Source organism: Myxine glutinosa, chromosome 2 (genome assembly GCF_964187855.1).
Source record: "Myxine glutinosa chromosome 2, kmMyxGlut1.1, whole genome shotgun sequence".
NCBI lineage: Eukaryota > Metazoa > Chordata > Myxini > Myxiniformes > Myxinidae > Myxine > Myxine glutinosa.
Window position 1 is genome coordinate 237,841,287 of NC_136262.1, and position 26,417 is coordinate 237,867,703.

The following is a 26,417-nucleotide window of genomic DNA, read 5'->3' on the forward strand; positions in this document are numbered from 1 at the left end:
AAAAAAAAAAAAAAAAAAAAAAAAGAGCAAAAGCTGAAAAGAGAGGCAAAGATAAACGATCGAGGAGTTTTTGTTTTGGGTCCCTTCTTGCACTTCACATGCTTAATGAAACTAATCGGTCAAACAACAACACGTTCATATTAGACTAAGTTAGCCTTATTACTCAAAGTTATCGCATTTATACTTTATTTTAAGGGCCCCAAATGAAGGATTGTGTACATTAATGTATATGAATCATAAATGTCATATCGAAATATATGAATCATATATGTTCATTTACAATTTATATACGATTCAAAGTGATAAGGAACACTATTAGCCGATGCATACAATTAAATGTGTGAATAAACGTTCACTTGAACAGGAACACCACGATGAAAGTTTCATATGTCAGGTTCGAGATCCCGTACCATTTGCAAACGGTAGAGAACTAGGCAGGCGTGCTGCCAAAAACGAGCACATCGAAGTCAAACTCTGGGGCACAGGTTACCCTAGGGTTCAAATTATGTTATTCCCTCCTGAGTAGCAAGTCGTCACGAAGTTGGCACTATTTCCATAAAGACACCTGGCAGATGGTTTTTATTTTCATTTCTTGGCAGACTATCGACCCTACATCTTTACTGTCGAAAGAATATATATATATATATATATATATATATATATATATATATATATATATATATATATATATATATATATATATATAATACATATATATATATAATACATATATAATACATATATATATATATATATATATATATATATATATATATATATATATATATATATATATATATATATATATATATAATACAGCCTGCTTAGTTGGAGCACTCATAATGCTGGTAGGTGTAACTTCCTAACAGTAAACTCATGAAACAAATCCATAGTCATGAACGGTGTGGATGTTGCTTAGTGCGTATCGTACCAGATTGGTCGTTTATTTGTGTTACTTTAAATGATGTGAATAACGAAAAAGGAATAATGGCTGAAATCAAAAGCCACATGGACTTAAATTGGGGCATGTCCACACATGTCCTTCTCTTTACAGGTAGGAAATGTGAACCTGCGTATGAGCTGCGTTCTGTCATTGCTTAAGTTTGTATACATAATCTGAAATCAACAAAATGCATAACTATTTGCAAAGCAGAAAATACGTCGATGCATACGTACATTATTTATTACGAGATTAATGTCTTTTTTGGGTGGGCACTTTGCTCAGAGATTAACATTATTCTTTAATTCTTCGGAAAAATAGACATGACGCAAATATATACATATATATATATATGTATGATGTATGCATATATATATATATACACACACACACTATTATAAAAAAGGATAATCTGCGTTTGTGAAATATAAAAGAAAGATAAGGGTGAAAAGAAAAATACACCATTTTAAAAGAAACATGATCTACGTTTTGGGCATAACCCTTTATCAAAAAAAGACAAACTCAAAACTTACCTTACTTCGGGCATAACAATTAAAGTTTTCCTCCCCCCCCCCCCCCCCCCACAAAGGGTTATGCCTAAAACGTCGACACTGTTTCTTTTAAAACGGTGTATTTTTCACCATTCTTCTTCAGATATATATATATATATGTACTGTATATATATATATATATGTACTGTATATATATATATATATATATATGTACTGTATGTATATATATATATATATATATATATATATATATATATATATAAATGTACTGTATATATATATATATACTGTATATATATATGTATGTATGTATTGTGTATATATATATATATATATATATATATATATATATATATATATATATATATGTATGTATTGTGTGTACATATATATATATATATATATGTATTGTGTGTGTATATATATATATATATATGTATTGTGTGTGTATATATATATATATATATATATATATATATATATATATATATGTATTGTGTGTGTGTATATATATATATATATATATATATATATATATATATATATAAAATATATACACATGTACAATATACATGCATACTAGCAGGATTAAAGCAAAAAAATTCGACTTACATTTGGATTATAAAAATGTACATCAATAGTCATGTTGAATAAAGTGTTTATGTTTACATTTTCCCTATATTTATTGATGTTTATTGCAATGCTAATTGTGAATAATATATCACGTTTTTTGATGCACATTCCAAATATCTGTACACATCCTCAGTTCAAGCATATTGGCAGTGTTAATTTGTTGTACAAATCACAGCAACAAGTTGTTATTGGATGAACGGACATTCTGCGAATGAAATCGGTTTGCAATCTGTGTCCATTGGCATCAGTGAAAATGCGATTTTGTTAAAACAACCTTTGTCCTGTTGTTTATCACCGACTGCTTTGCAAGGACAATTTCGCTGGTATTTTCCCTCTTGTAACTAACTGTCTGAAGTGGGCCTCGATTGCGTATGCACATTGCTGTGACCGGTTGTGAGAGTAAGTCTAGATGTCAATGTCTCCATACATGCTACGTGCCAGTAGCTCGTGTAGCCTTTCCTATACACCCCTTACTGTGTGTTTGCAGCTCAGGCAATCTGTCTTATTGTTGGTGAAACGTAAATCAGTCCTGAATGGACGAATTTAAATCCAATAAATATGATTCCAATCCCATGAGTACATGTCTATTTACTCGGAACCAATTTGATTACGGATGCAATCAGACTTCAATGGAAGGTGTAAAAGGCAAGAACCAAACAGCACCAGCAGTTCTGCACCACATTTTTCTTAAGGTTTGTACAACAAAGTTCGTTACCTCTGCCACCAAAGGTAGGAGAAGGTTATGTTTTCACCCGTATTTTTTTTGTGGATATCTCTAAACATTGTGTATGGATTCAGCCGAAATTTGGTGGAGAGGTTGGGTATGTAACAGAATGATAAGATTTTGGTGAAGATGCAGATCCAGATTACAGAATTTTAAAAAATTGATTCTTCATCTTTGAGAGACGGGGCCAAAAACGACATATATAACGAAATTTCAAGGTTGTGGACATATTCGGACAAAACTTAGTGGATGGGTTGCTTCCTTTTTGGTGAAGATCTGGATCCAGATCCTGTCCACCAAGTTTCGTCCAAATCCATCCACAACTTTTTGAGATATCCTGCTATGTATCGTTTTTGGCCCTATCTCCGAATGGTGAAGAATCACTTTAAAAATTCTAGTAGCCGAATCCGAATCCGGATCTTCACCAAAATCTAATCATTTCGCTCTTGTAACACATGCTACACCTCTGCCAAATTTCGTCCAAATCCGTCCACATCTTTTTGAGATATCTTGTTCACAGACAAACAGACAGACGGACAGGGGTGAAAACATAACCTCTATCCACTTTCGGTGGCGGAGGTAACAACGAGACTTGACTATTTCGCTGACAACCTATTTTGAGGGACATCTGTGTTTGAGTGGTCCATTTATTTTTGTTAAATTCCTTTGATGTAAAACATAATTCTCTTTATCATATAACGTAGTAAGTAAAGCCTGGTGTTGGCTTAGCGGTTAGGGTGCTGGCTTGGGATCCTAGAATCCTGGGTTTGAATCCCGGTCGATTGCTGAATTAACGCCAGGGGGGTTGACTCAGCCTGTCATCCTTCTGAGGTCGGCAAATTGAGCACCAGCTTGCTGGGATGAATGATCACGGTGTGTACCCCGATTTAGAATAGGTACACCGTATCCCTGCGCATCGTAAGAGGCGACCAAGGGTTGGCGTCAGGAAGGGCATCCGGCCATAAAAATATTGCCTCAAACAGGGAACCATGATTGTCATGGGGCCCGCAAGGCTGACCCCTGCTCTAGCGGGGAAAATGGCCTTAAGAACGATCATTCATTCATTCATTCATGTAATACATCAAGTTAGAACTATCTTTTTTTAGCATCATAGTTAGGAAGACATTTGTTGTTTGCTTTGGCATATCTCTTTGAACATACTTGAGATATTCTGCCACTGTTATCCTTCCCTATCATCACATAAAAACACAACGTACCTCTCAAGATTCATGGGGTCTTTGGCAAACAGACTCACCATTGGCTGGTTAACCTCGTTAGGATTGGCAGGTGATCATAAGATCTGGCAACAGAGCTTTGTGATTGGTCTTCCAACTTGGCTCACCCACAGTGTTTAGATGGGAGGAAGATAATGGCGATTTCATTCCTGATGAAAGTCAGTGGATGCATGGAATTTGTGTTGTGACTGAAACGTTGAATCTCTCGATGTATCATCATCATCATCATCATCATCATCATCGGGTAGATCTCGATCGGACATAAATCATCGGGTCATCGGTCTCGATTTATAGAGGTTGGAGAACATATCAATCATTATAACAACTCCCAGCTGCAAATAACACACACACACACACACACACACACACACACACACACACACACACACACACACACACGCGCGCACACAGGCACTCAAGCATATATGCACACACACAATTTGTGTATACGATACTTCCTAAAATGAAAATAAATACCGACATATCTTGAACTGTTTATTGCATCTTGTTCCAATTAAAAAATGTAACACCTGCTTTTTACCTGCGTTTCCGTTTTAGAGATAGCGTTTAAACAAATTCCCCAATGCAAAATAAATTATTCACCTGCACATCAGTTACATGACAGGAAAAAATCCTAAGCTTCAATCTGAATACCAATCATTTCCCAGCTTGATAAAGTATAACAATTAGTCTGAAGTAAAACATCACATAACACAATGTTAAATAATATTCGTTTTTACATTCGACGTATGCACAATATACAGTCGAGTATCTTTACAAGTAAAAGATACGCGATTTGTTGAACAGTCGTTATCAAAAATTTGTTTTAACGAAATTCCCTCCGTGGGAATTTCCCCATGAGAACAAATTCCAACATTTAATTTGTATGGTCGACCTGCAGTTCCTGTTTGTACGAGTGTACTCATGCATACTCTTTGGATTCCTTACGTTCGCCAATTTGTAATGCACTTTAAAGGAACTTATAGAATTATCAAATCAATGTTTTACAACAACGTGCCAACGGCACATTGTGCAAAAGCACAGATTAGGCTGCACAACACATACCATGTCCAAATAGTAAAACTACATGTCTCATTGTACAAGTCATAAAGTGGGGTAAAACTGTCTGGTCTCAAAATACTACAAAATATTCACTTAATTTACCCGAAGGAAAAACATGTCTTGGATTCAGGGAAAGCCGAACGGTTGTCCTATTGAGGAAACTCCCGGTCGGGGAAGCATAGAGGGGCAACCAGAGTCCATGTATAGAGTACAATGCAGATCCAGCATGAGGACATCTTGACCCAGAAAGTGGACCAGCTACTATGACCGACCATGTCAAACTTGGCATTTTCATAACTGGGGTGGGTGAGGGTGAATGACAATCATTTTGATTTCACACCAGTTATAGCTGTACACGACCGAGTTAAAAAAATGAAAATCTGAAAAAAAAACAAGTGATTTAATGGAGCCTCATTTAAAAAGAACTTCAACAACACTCTTCAACGTCATGACATCGACCGATATGCCTCCGCCCACATTATTTCATCATTATAATACTTGTACCAAGTTTGCTTTAAATCCATTCAGCTGTTCTCAAGTTATCACATTTTTACCTGACATGACCTCAGACCATTGACCACTTGACTCCAAATTTGAATCAGTTCATGTTTACATCATTATACATACTTGTACTGTATACAAGATCGAGGCTCGTGAAAGAGCTAACATTAATCACACAAAAAGACAAACCGACACACAAAACACAAAAAACAAGGGGAGCGGCAGACAAGATGGGGAGAGAGGGGGAAGGACACAAAAGAGAGGGGGAAGAGGGGGAAGGACACAAACACAACATTTGAGAGCAGGGACATCGGGAGGACTTGGGGGGAGGTGGGAGAGGAATAAAACATATGAACACTGCAAGGACTCTGGGGTGAATTACCGGGGGTAGAAAAGATCAAGGTTTTCGATGGGGGAAGATAAGAGATGGTGGTGAACAGCTGTTTTAAAGACCTGGAGGGAGGAGTGGGATTGAAGGGAGTGGGGGAGTTTGTTCCAGAGGCGGGAGAAAAGGGGAATGAAAGAGTGAAGGTGAGCAGAGAGCCTAGACTTTGGCAGTTTAACCATAAGAGGGTTGCAGGCAGATCTTGTGCGACCTGAAGGAATATTGGGGGGACAGAGCACAGAGAGAGCTGGGGGAGCAAGGCCGGAGAGGAGTCGGTAGAAGACAGAAAGACCACCAACCTGCCTGTGGTGAGTGAGTGAAAGGCCCTCGGTGTTGACTACATCGCAGGAGATTCCAATGATTCTGAAAGCTTTGGCCTCAACAGCGTGAAGCCGAGAAAGGTGTGAGGCAGGAGCACCAGCCCAGAGGGGGAACAGTATTCCATTGAGCTGCGGATGAAAGCCTTGTATGTGGTGAGGAGCTCAGGTGTGCCAAGGAAGGACTTCGCACGACGGAGGATGCCCAGTCGGAGACTGGCTTTGGAGGCCAGCTTGGAAATGTGGTTTTCCCAAGAAAGATCATGGCAGATAGTGAGACCCAAAAGCGTGAGCGACAGAACTTCTTGGAGAGGATTGTTGAGAAAGTAGATGGGAGGGTTGTCCAGTCGGTCCTTTCGGAGAGACATTGTAAGAGTGTGAGATTTGTCAGGATTGAAAGACATGTTCCACTTGTTTGACCAGTCTGTGATTTTGTCCAGGTCTGCAGAGAGTGAGGAGGCTGCAGACTGCCGATTTGAGGGATGAGGAATGGAGCGACAGAGAGTAGAGTCGTCAGCAAAGAGATAGAGAGGATTTTCAAGAGAGTCAGAGAGATCATTGATGAAGACCAGAAAAAGCACAGGGCCCAGAACACTACCTTGGGGAACTCCAGCCTGAACAGGAAGAGGAGATGAGAGAAACCCATTCAGGGCCACACGTTGACTACGACCAGAGAGGAAGTCCGCCAGCCATGCGTGGAGATTTCCATGGATACCAAAGGAGGAGAGTTTGGTGAGCAGAGCAGGGTGCCAGACCGTATCGAAGGCACGTGAAATGTCAAGGGAGACAGCTCTAATTTCCTGTTTGGCGTTGAGGACCTCCATCCATTGTTGAGAAAGCAGAAGCAGCATGTCCAGAGTAGAGTGACCAGGTCTGAAACCAAATTGATGATCAGAGATCAAGCCATTGGAGAAGAGCAAAGATTTAATATCTGAAGCAATGATGGATTCCATGACTTTGCTGATAATTGGGAGAAGGCTGATTGGTCTGTAGTTGCTGGGATCTGTTTTTGCACCTTTTTTGTGCAAACCGGTGATGTTGGCTGATTTCCAAGCAGATGGCAGATGACCTTGAGCAAAAGAGAGGGTGAAGAGAACAAAAAGAGGGAGTGAAAGAGCAGAAGAACATGATTTTAGGACCTGTGGGCTGATGCCGCCAGGACCAGTTGCAGAATCAGAGTCGAGGGTTGACAGAAACTTTTCCACCTTGTCAGGAGGAAAGGACACAGAGTCCAGGAGCAGCTGGGTACGACTGGGTACGCTGGGTACAGAGAGGGATGGGTTTGGGACACAAGATTTAGAGGCAAACACAGAGTTGAGGCATTCAGCTTTTTCACGTGCGGAGTCAGCCGTTAAGCCGTTTGAGGTGAGGGAGGGGATGGAGGGGGAACAAACACCAGAAACAGATTTGACCAGACGCCACCAGGATTTGGAAGAGGGAGACAGATAAGAGAGTTCGGTCTTGAGAATGGTGAGATATTGTTTCCTGGCTCTCCTGAGGGTGGACACACACTTGTTTCGGGCTTTGTGAAAGGAAATGAGATTTCCTTCCGTTGGATGAGTACCAAGGTTTAATTTCAATCCCTTCAGCTGTTCACAAGTTATCACATTTTTACCTGACATGACATCTGACCTTTGACCTCAGGACCCAAAAATCTAATCAGTTAATCTTTACATCATTATACATATCTGTACCTAGTTTGAATTCGATCCCTTCAGCCATTCTCACGTTATAGACCTATTACAGGCTTTGACCTTTGACCTCTTGCACCCAAAATTTACTCAGTTAATCTCTACATCATTATACATATCTGTACCAAGTTTGAATGAGATCCCTTTTGCAGTTCTCAAATTATAGACATATTACAGACTTTGACCTTTGACCCCAAAGTGTAAAGAGTTAATATTTACATCATTATACATACCTGTACCAAGTTTGAATTGGATCACTTCAGCCATTCTCAAGTTATAGACATATCACAGACATTGACCTTTGACCTGTTGACCCCAAAATCTAATCAGTTCATCTTTACATCATTCTACATAAGTGTACCAAATTTGGTCAGAATCCCATCACTGATTCACAAGTTATTGTGGTAACAGAATTTTTACCTAACATGACCTCTGACCTCGTGACCCCAAAATCTAATCAGTTTATCTTTACCTAATTATACATACATGCACCAAGTTTGACTAAGATCACTTAAGCCGTTCTCAGGTTATCGCGGTAACGAAAACCTATCACGGACGGACTGACAACCTCAAAACATAATGCCTCTGGCAACTTCGTCAACGGAGAGATAAAAATACCTTGTCCAAATATATCAGTTAACTTCTGAGAAAAGAAAATGAAACTGACGAATACTTTATATGAACTAGCCAGTGAGATATGAACGTCTGTGTCGATGAATACCGAAAACGAGACACGAAAAAAAAAATTGAACGATATTGATATGTCCATCGTGACAATTTCTTACAAGATTGTGGATGAGATTTGGTCATTGTAAAAAAAGTGGACCATGTTTAAACTGGTAAAGCCAACTTGGCACCTTGTTGAGTAGGGGAGGAATAAATTTTGTCAATCAAAATGGAAGTTGTTTACAATGTAAAGACATGTTTACTCAGACTGTCCGTTGAAAAACCCACACAAAATAGAACACAATGGCAGTTGGTGAGTTTTTATCATCGCCCCTTGAATGGTGAACTGTTTGAAAGGAAGACATGACCTGATGAAATGTGGACGCTGGGTGAAAAATGAGACCGATGTCACAAACCAAGTTTTGTGGGAGAAATACTCTCGACAATTTCCAAAGAAAGCAAGACTCGAAAACAGCCCCAGAATGCAACAATTGTATCATTGTTTGGATGTTAACCATTTGAAGATGGATCTTCATGAGAAATTTTATAGAGATCAGGAAAAATCTAATCTAATCAGTTTATCTTTACCTGATTATGCATACCTGCACCAAATTTGACTCGGATCCCTTCAGCTGTTCTCAAGTTATCGCGGGAACGAAAACCTATTACAGACGGACGGACGGACGGACAACCCAAAAACATAATGCCTCCGGCACCTTCGTCGGAATTGGCATAAAATGTTAAAATGTCTATAAATAGGTCATGACCTTAAAATAGGTCAAGGTCAAAATGTCAATCATGCTTACTTTTTATTCCCATTATTGATGCGAACGTTTATTTCGAAAGTCCCAGATTTGAGATACAGCTCGGAAATTGGCACAAAAAAGGGAGAAAAACCTAAGTGATGGTTTTAGTACTCCTCTGGTCTAAGAAACTCTGGGGTAACATTAAAATTGGGGGGTGCTAATTGCAGAAAGAAACATTTCAGCAGCTATAAGCCTCCCCATCTATACATACTATAGTCTGTCTGCCTGTGTATCCTGCCATTTTTCTCACAGATGGCTAAACGGATCTTTGTCAAAGTTCCAGAACTTCATCAGTGAGTGTCAGGGAGTGTTTTCGGCAAAAAAAAAAAAAAATGTTTGATCCTACGAGAGTTTTCACAAAAGAGAGAAAAGAGATTAGAGGGGTCTGGAAAGAGCAAGGAGAAAAAGGAAAGAAGTTTGGGATGACATGAGTAAGGGGACAGAAGAGGCATGTGGGGAATGGGGGATGGGTTAGGGGGAGCAGGATTCAATATTACGCCACATTTACATATGTAATAAATAGATAGCCCCCACGGCGACAAAGGTAACAATTTGGAATTCTCACCTGGACCAGTTTGTGAGAGTCATCATGACGTAGAGGGATGCAAGGAAATAGACAAAGTGGAAGAAAGAATAGCTGTACACGACAGAATCCTTTTCATTGTGGATGACCTTTTGTGACTGCCCATTATCAGTCTCTTCGTATCCTCCTGTGGGTAATCAAAGCAACCAGAAGCATAACACAAGTTATAAACAGTGGTTTCAGGCAAGCCTTGCCTATTACAAATTGTTTGTTATCTAACCACTGAAGTATCATACCTTCCTCATCCGAGATGCAACAAAAACAACAGGATGCCTCCTGAAAAATAAAGTGGAATGAAAGTCAGATTGATACCGAATATGAAACTATTGTCGACAAAAAAAAAAAAACTAAAGAAACTACATCGATCTCCATAGGAGAGTGATAATTGAAAATTATATGAATGGAAAGTAGAAGAGAAGAATAATTTTTTTAACTGTTGTTTGCACAAGACAAGGGGAGGGAATGGTTCTCCAACATCAAGGGGAATGGTGCTTTTGGAACGATTGCTTCTCAAATTTCGAACAAGAGGTTCTCAATTAACAAAATAAAATCAGTTAATCTATAAGTAATTGTTTAGAGCTCAAATGTCTCTCGCCTATGAAATAAAATGAGCATCAGAGCTTCCTAAAGAACACTCCCAACTTCATTCATCAACTCCAATATCAACCACCAGAAATCAATTGGGGGTAATTACAATGGAGGTAGTTTGTATGAATGGAAATGGAAAAATGGAAAAAACACTCCCAAATGGAAAAAAACACTCCCAACTTGGAAATGTAAAATACACTCCCAACTCCCAAATGGAAAAAAACATTCCCAAATGGAAAAAAACACTCCCAACTTCATTCATAAACTCCAATATCAACCACCAGAAATCAATTTGGGGTAATTACGATGGAGGTAGTTGGAGAGGAAGTAAACGACTGTACAAATTGTGAGATCCATATAACCTTTTTAACCACAGCTTTTTATCAATGCAGAAATTTGACTCAAACCTCACAATAAAATTTAAAGATCTGATCACAAATCAGGTAAGTCAGATTTCAAAACCGTTCTGAATTACTCACAGTAGGGCCGGAAGCCTCGCCTTCACCAATGCCCAAGGCTGCGGCGGAGGAGTTGGTAGTGGAGCGGGCACTAGCGCAAGCAAAGGCCAGTGGAGGAATGGTCAGTTTGGGAAGAGGGTCAAAGCACGACACAAAAAGCAGGAGGAAAAGGAGGATAAGTCAGGAAGTTTGGAAGGCATTGTACGCAAGGATAGCAACAGGTTCAAAAGGTACTAATCTACAAGCTTAGGAAAACATAGCAAACAGTAAGGCCCATCTAGAAATGATTAAAAGCCAAAAACAATGCAGTGCTTTCAAAATAATGTGTAAATTATTATGCAGAAACTGCAGCCAAGTTATTAAGGCCAGCTGGTATGTCAAATGTTGTCGACATTAATGCCATACCATGACATAACATGGAATGACGGCGAAGCTCAACAAATAAGGAATGCTGAGAGGATGTACGGTAGAAAAATGAGGCCAACTTTCCAGTTCAGACTTGGAAAAATAAAATTTCACTCGAGCAACAGTAATGTTTTTGGCCGAAAGCATCCACCGCCAGAAATAGCATCGTGCTGTTCACTAACCGAGAACACTGGTTAAATTGACGAGATTGAGGAAAATATGCTTTATGATCATAACCACATCTCGCACACCCAATCTGCAACAACTGCCTTCAGGAAATAATTTTTTTTAATGAATATCTTTCCTTTTTATTGACCTTGAGCCAGAGTGTTGTAAAAATATACAAGTTTTGCCTAAATCTCAGCTTAAGGTAGTGCGCTATAGTGCGAAAAGCAAACTCAGGTATTGTGATGCGAGATGCAGCTAGGAAATCACGTGGGGTGAAGATATTGCCACGAAAGTACGCACACACATTTGCTTACTTGAAATTCGTATTCATAAACTTTAAGCACCCAGCATGGTCCAAAGACTTGAGCAAGATAAGAAGCCTCATTGCTTCAGTAGATAGAAGAGACAAGGAGACAAAGGCACAGTGACAGACAACATTACAGTAAGTGGAAAGGTTAAAATTAAAAGGAATAATGAGGATAACTTTATGGTGTTGTAAAACAAATATTAACAAAAACTAAGAATAATTAAATTGATATATGTGGGAAAATTATATACATTTACCATATATAAATTTAAAACGTATATCAATTTAATTTTTTAATCCAGTTATCAATTTAATCTAATTGCTTCACTTCGCCCCCAGTGGTGTTTATAATAGAGGACATGGATTTGTCCCGCCATTGGAGGAAGACCCTCTCATGTTCAGGCCGTTGATGCTGCTATGGTTGGCAGCGAGTGCCCCGGAAGCATTGACGGAAAGAGAGTGGCAATCATATGTGAGGGGAAATTGCATACTCAGTCAGGGTCGCCCAGATAGCTCAGATGGCAGAGCACTGGTACGGTTCACCAGAGGACCTGAGTCCGATTCCTGTTCTGGGCACATAATTTTCCCAAATATATCAATTTAATTATTTAATCCTGTTCATTAAAAAAAAAAAATATATATATATATATATATATAGATAAATAAACCTGAAAATCGCAGAGCCAGAATTATTCTTTGGTCTGGGAAGCCCATGTGAGGTTTCTTCTGCTTCAACCTCACAACCGGGGTGAATATGCGATCTTTTTAAAAAAAAGTTGAAATTTGGCCAAATTTGTTTTATTCGTTTGTTAATATACCTCAGCCATTGACAAATCTGGATCTAAGTCTTTATAAGTTCATCAAATACTGACACCGCGAATGACATTCACTGAGCTAAATGTTGATATCTCTTCTGAGGTAAAAAAAAAAAAGAAAAAAAAAAGTTTTAAAGCATTATACGTATCAAACAATACATTTTATGAAACAGGAAAACCTAAGACACACTTTGGTGGTTTTAAAATGACAGAATATGTCTTTATTAGAAAAAGAAATGAACATTGAAGACGACGCTGCTAAAAAATACACCGCTCTAACGCATAACCACGAGTTTAAACTACATTTACAACAAATATGAAAATTATTTTCATATCACAATGTTAAATATAGAATATATAGAAGATAACGTTAAAAAAAAAATGAGCCCTATCTTCCAATGGTAAAAAAATCCTTCAAAAAATTCCTGGATCGGGAATAATATCCTGAGCTTCACCAAAAACTAATCAATTCTTCCTTATCCCAAGGGCAATCATCCCACCAACTTTCATCCAAATCCGTTCAGAACTTTTCCAGATATCTTGTTCACAAACACACGAACACACACACATGGACACGAGTGAATGTATTACTCCCTGGCGGGAGTAAAAATGTCAACTCGACAACAGAAGAAAAAAAAACATTCCAGAAGGAAGCCACAAAACTGGCAATAAATAAATAAATAAAAATGAGTTACTCGCTTGCAAATTAAATATTTTGGGAACAATATGTGTTAATTGAAATGACAAAACAGTGCATTTAAAATCGATGTTTTTTTTTCTTTTTCTTTTTTACAAAGTCAATTCAAAGTACGAGTAAATGAGTCCTGTAAAACTCAATAATCAACCGATAAACCTCACACGTTGCTGCTCGGAGAACACTTCCAGAGGTGAGGTTGACATTTCTGAAAGTTCACAATCCCTCATTTACAAAAGGCCTGGTACATCCTTACTCAAATACATTGCAGTATTTTACAAAATATTGAGTATATTCGCAAAAAATGTTTACACGAGTTCTTGTAAAATGGAGTGAAGGAAAACCAAGTTGCTTGCAGCATCACGAAAGCATCAAAAATAAAAATAAAATAAACAATAACATCCTTGCACTGCACAAAGAAACTTGGCCCAGTAAAGACCGAAAGATGGTGAAGTCAATGGCACGCGTATTTCACTCAAATGTGTCATGTGTGTTTGCACTCGCACGCTAGGTTACGTACCAGGCAAAGAGAACGCAGCCGTACATAATAAGGCTACCCACAACCGCCGTGGTGGTGTCAACCGCATATTGGCTCTCTCCTGCATTGGGAATGCAGATGGTCACATTGCTGTTTCCTCGCAGGACTGCAGGGACAAGAAGAGATGCTTGAAGGCAAAAGGCTAACTGCTGAACATTCCTCAATAGCAGGAAGTAAGTAGCTTAATACACACAAATCTCCCATGAAATAAATAAAAAAATTAAATACAAATCACTTTCAAGTACAACCGATTGAAATACTCGCTTGCACAATTATACATTCACGGCAGTCCCGTCGGCCAAACAGCCGAGACACCCCGGGCTGGATCAAGGACCTGTTTGCTCCTATCCAAAGGCCAAAATTTGACCTTCGCGTCATTGGTAAAATTCCCCTTTAAAGGATATTTATGACGGATTACAAAAGAAAACATTCAAAAATGGTTTTAGACAAACATTACAGAGGGAAGACAACAGCTTTCCATACAAACACCGATGCATAATCCTATATCACAATTAAATTAACTCACGCTTGTGCAAAACATGGAAATAACTATTGCTAATTAAGATATACAATTTTAACCCCTGGAAGCCATTTCCACAACAATATATTTCATTCTTCAATGCACACCTCACCTTGTTCCCAGATTTTCAAAATGATTTTACTAGACCAACTAATTATTTGTGTCTACTTTACACTGTCAAACAGGATGACCAGTACCACACTACTGGTCCAAGGTCCTCGATACACGACGATCAGGTTATTTTAATCCATATTTATTACCATAACAAGAATGACCACACTGTGGTCACATCCTGCGACACAAAATATATATTTTCTGTCCACTCAACTCCCTCATCCGTGCTGTTGAAGGTATATTATAAAATTCATCTCCGAGGGTCTTCATGGTTTGGTTCAATATCAATTACAAGTCTGACAGACAGCTGCTCTGGTTTCAGGCAACTAGTACATCCACTCTGTGCAGGAGCAGCAGGACGGGCCATGTGATTATCCTCTGTAGAGTATAGAGATTACAGTACATCAAGGCTCAGGCCTCAAGAACGTCAGAGGTGTATTCTGTAAGCAAGTTTCCCGCTCTCTCTCTGTGGTAATAGGGTAATAATAGGGAAAAGGGTTTTAATGTTAAATGTGTTGCACAGCCAGGTAATTTATACGGAATAGGAAAGATACAGGCCAAAACAATAAAATAAACACAATGCTGTGAAAAGGAAACCTTGACAAGATCTTAAAGGCCTCACCAAACCAAGTGCAAGTGTGAAGAAGTAATCTTAAAAGTGGAATAAATAATTATGTTGTACATTCATAAATACTAGGTGTGCCTACCTGTAGGGTTTAATCAAAAGGCAGCATGTTGTACTTTACATACATATTGAATGTCTGTCTGTGAATCTCAATGAGGATGTAAATGAAGTGAAACACACAAAAAAATTGATCTTTTACAACACGTTGTTGGCTTTTGTGCTTCTTCCCTGTACTGTTATATATTTTCTCATGCTTCGAGAAGTATTATTATATATAATTTTGTGTGCTCCTTCCGTGTTTTCAAAAGGGTTCATGCTGTCATAGAATACTAAATGTTGCCGCTGGAACCGCTGCATTAAGCTCCTATTATCGCTTCTTCTTTTTCAAACGCAGAGAAACAGCCTTTTAAAACAGGTATCCTTATGATTAAATGGATAATGTTTTTTTTCCAAATAAATTGATTATTCGCTTTACAACGGCACCATTTTTATTACTCTGCAACAGCAGGAACCCTTTAGAATGAAGTGTGATACACACACACACACACACACACACACACACACACACACACACACACACACACACACACACACACACACACACACACACACACACCTTCTCCTTTTTGTAATTTTACATGTAATACTTAAATGTATCTACTTACCTTTACAATATTTTCAAGGCTTCACCATACCAAGCATGAGGGTGAAAAAAACATGATCTTGGAATAATTCAGTTGTGGAGTAAATAAAAGTGGAACAAGTACACATACATTCAAAGTACACCGCCCCATGCCAAACAATTAAATATGCTGCAGCGCGGCATTGCCGGGGCGCCTCCGGCGCCCGGCAATACCGCAGTGCAGCTCATTAAGGCTGCATTGGGAGGGAGAGGTGTACACTAATTGATTGATTAATTGTATAATTAAAATCAATAAAAGATTATCACAAAATATTTTCATAATCAATTGGCTAATCGCATAACTAAACCACTAGTGCTTCATCCGAAGATGTATCTTTTAGAAATTTAATTAAATAAGTCATTTATAAAAAATTAAATAATTAATTGATTACTCAATAAATAATTAATCGATTAATCAATAAATAATTAATAGATGAAATGATTAATCAATAAATCAAAAATATCCTTGATAGCCACATCACTTGGTCACTTATGTCCAAATATTAGCTTCCCAGCTCAAAAGGTGCCTGAGATATTGGCCAAATGAGAAAGAAAATAAATAAATGATTAATAATGAAAATAAATAAATAATAATCATAAAAAAATTAAATTGGTAATCAATTTGGTCAGAGAACACATAAACTACCACTATTTCATCAGAATCTGTAACTTAAAAAAAATTTTTTTTTGGGTCATTAATCGAATAATTAAATAATTAATCGATTAATTGATTAATTAATAAATCAAAAATATCCTTTGCAGCCAAATCACCTGGTCATTGGCATGTCCAAATATCAGCTTCCTAACTCAAAAGGTGCCTGAGTTAATAATGGTCAGAAGAGAAATGAAATTTAATTAATTAAATAAGTACTTAATTAAACGCTAATAATTAAATAACTCCTCAATTAATTGATTATTCAAAAAACAAAAAATACCGTATTTGACAAAGGACTTGCTCACGACTGTGCCGAAATTTCAGCTTCCTAGCTCAAAGGATGGCTGAGATATCGTCCGGACAACCAAGAAAGAAAACAAACAAGTACACATACATTCAAAGTACACCGCCCCATGCCAAATAATTAAATATGCTGCAGCGCGGCATTGCCGGGGCGCCTCCGGCGCCCGGCAATGCCGCAGTGCAGCTCATTGAGGCTGCATTGGGAGGGAGAGGTGTACACTAATTGATTGATTAATTGTATAATTAAAATCAATAAAAGATTATCACAAAATATTTTCATAATCAATTGGCTAATCGCATAACTAAACCAGTAGTGCTTCATCCAAAGATGTATCTTTTAGAAATTTAATTAAATAAGTCATTTATAAAAAATTAAATAATTAATTGATTACTCAATAAATAATTAATCGATTAATCAATAAATACTTAATAGATGAAATGATTAATCAATAAATAAAAAATATCCTTGATAGCCACATCACTTGGTCACTCATGTCCAAATATTAGCTTCCCAGCTCAAAAGGTGCCTGAGATATTGGCCAAATGAGAAAGAAAATAAATAAATGATTAATAATGAAAATAAATAAATAATAATCATAAAAAAATTAAATTATTAACCAATTTGGTGAGAGAACACATAAACTACCACTATTTCATCAGAATCTGTAACTTAAAAAAAAATTTTTTTTGTCATTAATCGAATAATTAAATAATTAATCGATTAATTGATTAATTAATAAATCAAAAATATCCTTTGCAGCCAAATCACCTGGTCATTGGCATGTCCAAATATCAGCTTCCTAACTCAAAAGGTGCCTGAGTTAATAATGGTCAGAAGAGAAATGAAATTTAATTAATTAAATAAGTACTTAATTAAACGCTAATAATTAAATAACTCCTCAATTAATTGATTATTCAAAAAACAAAAAATACCGTATTTGACAAAGGACTTGCTCACTACTGTGCCGAAATTTCAGCTTCCTAGCTCAAAGGATGGCTGAGATATCGCCCGGACAAACAAACAAGAAAACAAACAAGTACACATACATTCAAAGTACACCGCCCCATGCCAAATAATTAAATATGCTGCAGCGCGGCATTGCCGGGGCGCCTCCGGCGCCCGGCAATACCGCAGTGCAGCTCATTGAGGCTGCATTGGGAGGGAGAGGTGTACACTAATTGATTGATTAATTGTATAATTAAAATCAATAAAAGATTATCACAAAATATTTTCATAATCAATTGGCTAATCGCATAACTAAACCAGTAGTGCTTCATCCGAAGATGTATCTTTTAGAAATTTAATTAAATAAGTCATTTATAAAAAATTAAATAATTAATTGATTACTCAATAAATAATTAATCGATTAATCAATAAATACTTAATAGATGAAATGATTAATCAATAAATCAAAAATATCCTTGATAGCCACATCACTTGGTCACTCATGTCCAAATATTAGCTTCCCAGCTCAAAAGGTGCCTGAGATATTGGCCAAATGAGAAAGAAAATAAATAAATGATTAATAATGAAAATAAATAAATAATAATCATAAAAAAATTAAATTATTAATCAATTTGGTCAGAGAACACATAAACTACCACTATTTCATCAGAATCTGTAACTTAAAAAAAAAAAATTTTTTGGTCATTAATCGAATAATTAAATAATTAATCGATTAATTGATTAATTAATAAATCAAAAATATCCTTTGCAGCCAAATCACCTGGTCATTGGCATGTCCAAATATCAGCTTCCTAACTCAAAAGGTGCCTGAGTTAATAATGGTCAGAAGATAAATGAAATTTAATTAATTAAATAAGTACTTAATTAAACGCTAATAATTAAATAACTCCTCAATTAATTGATTATTCAAAAAACAAAAAATACCGTATTTGACAAAGGACTTGCTCACTACTGTGCCGAAATTTCAGCTTCCTAGCTCAAAGGATGGCTGAGATATCGTCCGGACAACCAAGAAAGAAAGAAAACAAGAAATCAACCAGAGTGAAAACTGAGTACTCTCTTTCAGCGTGCGTCACTGCCGAGCCCCCTTCGGTGCCCAGCAATGACGATTTGCAATGCCTGGAGATGGCATAGGAAAGGTGCGGTGTACAACAAACAAGAAAGAAACCAGAGTGAAAACTGAGTACTCTCTTTCAGCGTGCGTCACTGCCGAGCCCCCTTTGGTGCCCGTCAATGACGATTTGCAATGCCTGGAGATGGCATAGGAAAGGAGCGGTGTACAATAGCATACCTAAAGCACTAGTGCTTCATCCGAAGATGTATCTTTTAGAAATTTAATTAAATAAGTCATTTATAAAAAATTAAATAATTAATTGATTACTCAATAAATAATTAATCGATTAATCAATAAATACTTAATAGATGAAATGATTAATCAATAAATCAAAAATATCCTTGATAGCCACATCACTTGGTCACTCATGTCCAAATATTAGCTTCCCAGCTCAAAAGGTGCCTGAGATATTGGCCAAATGAGAAAGAAAATAAATAAATGATTAATAATGAAAATAAATAAATAATAATCATAAAAAAATTAAATTATTAATCAATTTGGTCAGAGAACACATAAACTACCACTATTTCATCAGAATCTGTAACTTTAAAAAAAAAATTTTTTTTGTCATTAATCGAATAATTAAATAATTAATCGATTAATTGATTAATTAATAAATCAAAAATATCCTTTGCAGCCAAATCACCTGGTCATTGGCATGTCCAAATATCAGCTTCCTAACTCAAAAGGTGCCTGAGTTAATAATGGTCAGAAGAGAAATGAAATTTAATTAATTAAATAAGTACTTAATTAAACGCTAATAATTAAATAACTCCTCAATTAATTGATTAATCAAAAAACAAAAAATACCGTTTTTGACAAAGGACTTGCTCACTATTGTGCCGAAATTTCAGCTTCCTAGCTCAAAGGATGGCTGAGATATCGTCCGGACAACCAAGGAAACAAGAAAACAAACAAACAAGAAACCAGAGTGAAAACTGAGTACTCTCTTTCAGCGTGCGTCACTGCCAAGCCCCCTTCGGTGCCCGGCAATGACGATTTGCAATGCCTGGAGGTGGCATAGGAAAGGAGCGGTGTACAATAAATAATTCAGTTGTACATTCATAAATATGCCTTCTACCCAGTTTAGTGATCGTTATCTAGAGGTATGCAAAATCAATAATGTGGCATCTTTGAAAACAGACTTGTCTGATTTCATTATAACAGCCAGAATGGGTTGGATAACCATCACTAAAAGCGATAGAGCCGAAAAATATAATTGTATTCAGATCACGGTATTGAGCACACATCAAAATCTTCTACAAAAATTAATGGATGCTAGGTGACCGTTGTAACATTGTGAAAGAGTTAAGAAACAAGGCAAGGATGGTAATAGAGTGTTCACTTCCCTCTTGCATTTGGGTCATGGATCTAAATGTTGCAACTCGTTTATTCGCCAGAAATTTGATCGGGATGATCACTCTTAACATTATATTGCAAGAACAAAGCGGAGACATTTCGGGAAGACATTGGTGGAGGGGGGAGAGAATTGTTTTGAACTACCACTTCATATCATGCTCGAGTCTACAGATCATCTTTTTGATGGGATGACCTCAAAACAACAACAACTAGAACGGCACTCAGTAGAGAGCATACCTCCGCCTGGTTGGCCATATCACTCAATGGTGAAGAAAAAAAAGAAAAAACGAAAAAAAGAAAACCACCTTTAGAGGCCATTTTTCCCCGCGAAGCGGGGGTCGGCCTTTTTCGGGCACCGTGGTTGTTGTTGTTTTTTGGTCCCCTTTTTGAAGCAATGTTTTACGGCCGGATGCCCTTCCTGCCGCCAACCGGGTTTGTCGCCTTTGATGACAAACAGGGAATTACCAGTGAACTGGTACTCAATTTGCCGACCTCGGAAGGATGACAGGCTGAGTCAACCCCCCTGGCGTTAATTCAGTGATCGACCGGGATTCGAACCCAGGATACTAGGATCCTAAACTGGCACCCTAGCCGCGAAGCCAACACCAGGGAAAGGTTTTCAATGGTGAAGAATGACGTAAAAAAATATACCAGCTGGATCCGGATCCGGATCTTCACCAAAATGGAATCGATTCGTCCTTGTCACACACACAACCTGTCCAACAAGTTTCGTCCAAATCCATCCATAACTTTTTGAGATATCCTATGTATTGTTTTTGATCCTATCTCCCAATGGTGAAGAATCACTTAAAAAAAATTAAATATTTCTCATATCTGAATCCATATTCAGATCTTCACCAAAATCTAATCGTCCTGTCAGACATCCAACCGGTCCACCAAGTTTCGTCCAAATCCATCCACAACTTTTTGAGATATCCTGCTATGCATCGTTTTTGGCCCTATCTCCCAATGGCGAAAAATCACATAAAAAATTCTAGTAGCCGGATCCGTATCCGGATCTTCACCAAAATCTAATCATTTTGTCTTTTTCACATACGCTACACCTCTGCCAAATTTCGTCCGAATCCGTCCACAACCTTTTGAGATATTTTGTTCACAGACAAACGGACAGACAAACAGTCAGGGGTGAAAACATAACCTCCATCCACCTTTGGTGGCGGAGGTAAAAAGCCTGCCTTCATGATTGCAAGGTTGGAGGACATGTGGGGTTATTTAAATGCTGTTTGAAATTGAAGCTTACCAGAAATATGTCCGACAACTCGGGTTCTTCAAATACTTTTTCATTTTGCTCGAGAAACCATTTTAACGACGGCATTGTGGAACTTTAGCATTCAAGAGCTTGTGAAACTGCAACAAAGAAGATTCAGAACAAGAATAAAAAGACATAAAATGTTTTAGCCCCCACCTTGGTTTCAGTAATTTTGCCGCACGGAGTTGAAGGCTGTCAGTAGGCCATCGTTGGTTTGGTGGATGACAAAAAAAATATCTTCTGCATATTTATACTCATGTATTGATTGCCTCTGTGTCAAGTTTGAAGAAAATCTGTCCATGCACATCCGAGAAATGGTTGAGGACTGGTTCAACGTCGGATTTTTACCTCCGCCACCAAAGGTGGATGGAGGTTATGCTTCACCCCTGTCTGTCTGTCTGTCTGTTTGCCCGTTTGTGAACAAAATATCTCAAAAAGTTGTGGACGGGTTCGGACGAAATTTGGCAGAGATGTAGCGTATGTGACAAGGACGAAATTATTCGATTTTGGTGAAGATCCGGATTCGAATCCGGCTACAAGAATATTTAAAGTGATTCTTCACCATTGGTAGATAGGGCTAAAACGATACATAGCAGGATATCTCAAAAAGTTATGAATGGATTTGGACGAAACTTGTTGGACAGGTTGTGTGTGTGACAAGGAAGAATCGATTCAATTTTGGTGAAGATCCGGATCCAGATCCAGCTAGTAGAGTGATTCTTCACCATTGGGTGATATGGCCAACCAAGCGGAGGTATGCTCTCTACTGAGTGCCGTTCTAGTTTTACAACTAAAATGGCCACCAGTCTGCCATCTTTGATCGCATCGTGAAACAAAATAATGTGCATATGTACACCGTCATGTATTGTCTTCATGCCAAGTATGAACAAAATCGGTCTATAAATCTCAGAGATATGGTTGCGGATGCACGGACAAGACCAAATCCATAAGCCCCCGTTTTGTCCAATGGGGGCTATTAACCTGATCGATGCATGTGGGGCCCTTTTATATTTCAAGCACCAAAAACGAGAATTTTTCAATGACGGCCAACTGGAAACAACAGTACACAGAGGGTATGACGATGTACACGTTTTCCATCACAGTAGAACAGGGAGTGAGTGCTGTGACCAAAGTAGTCTCGCACAAGGATCTAATGCATTGCACTTTTAGTATCCATGCCCATATCCATGACATTTTTCATGAAAAAACTCGAAACTGTAAACATACAATTGCATTGAGGACAGGGAAAGCATTAAAAAACCAATTGTGAACCAGAAATGGCAGTGTACACAACTTGAATACAGGGATGTAAGGTGGAAAATTAAAAATAAAAGATAATGATGAGATCAAACAAATATTAGTACAGTATTCAAAATTCTACAAGTTTTCCTTTGAAGTAAAAAAAAAACACGAGTATGTATCTAGTATGCTCTTGCGAAAGTACACAAGCACCTGAGAAAAAAATGACAACGTTTGGAAAGATAGAGGCTGAGACACAGAGAAGAACAAAACTGACAAAAAAAAGAAAATAAAGTACAATAGAGTCAAGAAGTGGTGGGAAGTGAGGAGCAGAGGAACATGCAGCGCAAGGCCTTGGTTCGAACAGACTTACTAGTTTCTGTAGGTCGGCTGCTGAGTGCAGAGAATGTAAGGTACATTACATAGCAAGAGATGATGGAGGATTGCAGCAGGCCAGAACGTGGTTGTCCTGGAAGTACATCAAAGTGAAATGTTGACAACAAAAAAATACGAAGGACATAGAAATGGTAAGGAAGTAAGTTAACTATTTAATTTTTAACAAGAAAATGGTAAAATGAAGTGTCAAAGTTAAAATACTTACAGCATAATGTTCAAGATGACTGCAGAAAGAAAAATAACCAATAAAATACCTTAAGACACCGACATTCGCAGACCCCACATATTCACGGTTCATACATTGTGACCTGCTTTGACATTCGCAGCCCAGTGCCCCACGCATATTCGCGGTTTTTCGCGGGCGCAAAAAACAACACATCTTCCATGAGCCGCACGCATAATAGTTCGAAAGCAATCTTTCACCACCCATGCAAACCATTTGCCACAAGACGCGCACATAACAGTTCCAAAACAATCTTTATGATACAGCAACTATACATGTGCGTTTACCCTCCTGCACCACCGACATCCCCCACAAATAATGTACGCACGACCGGCCCCACCTCAATCTATCGATGAGCCGTTCACGGCTATTTATGTGCATAATTTGTATCTCGTTCTTTTTGTGCTCATTGGTTGTTCTGCTGCCTTGACCTGCTCCGATTCCTCGTGCTCGTGAACTTTTGCGCACATCATTTGACCATGGGTTCTAATCGTAGGAGGCGTACTGCACGAGATGTGTCTAGTCCCAAGAGGCATAAAAAGTCATAAGCCTGAACCAGAAAGTGGAGCTGCTTGACTGACTACAAAGGGGTGAGAGTGCAGCCTCTGTTAGCAGGCATTATTGTGTGAACGAGTCGACTGTGCACTACATAAAGAAGTGCATAAATAAATATGTGTGCGCAGTACTCAGCACTAAAGTATTACACAGGTCCAGGACGGCCACATCGAAGCAATGGAGAAGGCTTTAAGTGTGGGTAGAGGACAATTCCCAGAAAAACGTCCTTTTAAGTGGATTTGTGAAAAGGCTAAGTGTATGTACGATCATCTGGCTGGCGTGGAGGGTGCTGCAAACAAGAGTGATGCAGGTACGAGAGATACAAGTACAAGTGATGTGGGTACGAGTGGCCCCAGTACTTTCCAAGCCAGCAGGGGAGGTTTCCCCCGCCTCAAGGAGCGGTACGTATGGTCTCCGCAACGTAAAGCTTGCAGGTGAGAATGCCTCAGAGGGCCACGGGGCACCTTAAAGATTCCTTTCTCAGTTCGCCTAGCGCATTGAGAAGGGGTATGTACCACAGCAAGTTTTCATTGCAGATGAGACCGGCCTGTTCTGGAAGAAAATGCCCACGATGACTTTCATCTCAAAGTGAAAGAGGACAGCATCGGGCTTCAAGGCTGCTAAGGACCGGGTGTCTTCTCTGTGCCAACGCTACAAGGGACACTACGTAGTTAAGTCAATAATGCCGTATCGTTCCCAAAACCAACATGCTCTCAATGGCAAAAACAATATCATCTTTTGCATAGAGGCCATGATTAACGGTGATTAGAAATCAACAACAGCCAGCGAGTTGAAAGGCACAGTGAGGTGTTTGCGGTTCGAGAACCAAATACAGTACAGTATCAACATCTGCGTACCTCCCCTTCCTGTTGCTGATGTTGGTGGGTGAAAGGGTTGGTGGGTGAAAGGGCGAGGTGGGGGTAAGTTGTGGGAGCTTGCAAACTCGAGAATACATGGGTCGCAAATGTGGAACCCGTATACATTTACCAATTCGCGAATAAGCGAACCTCACGAATATAGAGGGTTGCCTGCATGCTGCATTTGAAAATGAGTGTTTTTTTAATCCAGAAATACAAATCATGATTTTAAATTGTCCATTTCAATAAACATTCAAAAACAAGCCGAGTTGTTACGATACCTTCAGCAGAGAGAATTTGTCTTCTTTCCATAAAACGTATTATTCCACTAAACAATCGACTCGTTTTCAGGCAAATTGCTTTGAACTGACAAAAAGGGAACTGGGGCCTACAAGGTTATGATACAACTACACTTGAACCATACAAAAATAACTCCCTGATAATGAATCAACATTTATAAACATATTTGGAAGTAAATTGTCAGGGGGAAGACCTCATCATATCAGAATCCTTTCAGTTCTTATCCTACCGAAGTCAAAGTGTAATGCTTACCTCTATTCATTCACCTCTTTTCTCACAAGTAAAACCGTCTTTGTGTCTCCTGTATGTTCGTCCCTCCAGGACATAGAGTCTACTGCCCACTACCACCTTGTGTTCTCCCTCCCAATATAAAAATACTATGCCCATACCATATTATCTGAAACTACTTTCATGTTGTACTGCGTCCAAGAAAAAGTTACTCGGATGATCTGTACCGATATTTAGACAATCAAAAAGTCAAATCAACAGCAAGAAAGATATACTGATTTAAGCGCTAATATGGCAGAAACAGGGTGTGGCTGATTAATAGGTGCAGCTATCGGCTCTCCCGTAAACACGACGACCAATGACAGGGCTTCTGAAGGTACTCAGAAGTCTCACTCCTAGATTAATGAAAGAAATGTGTGACAAGTTTAAGCTTCACAAACTGTGTTATCATAAGTTGTAAATAACTATTCAAATATCCATTCGGTTTGTTCAATGCAAACTGTTGGGACAATTGGGTCAAATGCATGTGAAAAGTAGAGTAAAACATACTTTCTTGTACAGCAGGTAAGATGGCCAGCACAGAGATGATGACACAAAGGATGAAGTTCAAGGCAAGGAGGCCCTTATTAAGGGCGCAGCCATCTGGATCGGTGTAGTAAACGACCAACAAGGAAAAAGCTGTGATGGCAGCCACGTAGAAGAGCAACATGACGACAGCTAATGCAGCATACCAGCTTTTGTTATCTTCAGCTCCTGTAAGCCTAACAAGTAAAAAGAGAAGAGGGGGGTATGGGGGGGGGAGAAAAAAAACAAAAACTCAGCAAGTCAAACAGTGTCATGACAACCTTTATATTACTACTCAGTTTTGTGTAAATTGAGAGACAAAAATAATCATATGGCATTGTTCATTGGACACTTTTACATCCCGCTTGGATCCCTTTAGACCTGCCACGTTAGCCGCTAAATGCATTGTTTACAGGGG

At 38.3% G+C, this 26,417-nt stretch overlaps 1 protein-coding gene across 1 annotated transcript in view; it reads right to left on the bottom strand.

The window, feature by feature from the left end:
- Positions 1 to 4,526: 4,526 nt before the first annotated feature.
- Positions 4,527 to 26,417, bottom strand: part of LOC137420734 (serine incorporator 5) — a 69,851-nt gene continuing 47,960 nt past the window's right edge. The window contains exons 6-12 of the mRNA XM_068106065.2: positions 25,985 to 26,196; positions 23,250 to 23,345; positions 14,011 to 14,134; positions 11,123 to 11,192; positions 10,292 to 10,331; positions 10,038 to 10,182; positions 4,527 to 5,403 (exon numbers count right to left, since the gene is read on the bottom strand). Coding sequence (XP_067962166.1) covers positions 5,256 to 5,403; positions 10,038 to 10,182; positions 10,292 to 10,331; positions 11,123 to 11,192; positions 14,011 to 14,134; positions 23,250 to 23,345; positions 25,985 to 26,196 — 835 coding nt within the window. The 3' untranslated portion in view covers positions 4,527 to 5,255. The remainder of the gene's footprint in view (positions 5,404 to 10,037; positions 10,183 to 10,291; positions 10,332 to 11,122; positions 11,193 to 14,010; positions 14,135 to 23,249; positions 23,346 to 25,984; positions 26,197 to 26,417) is intronic.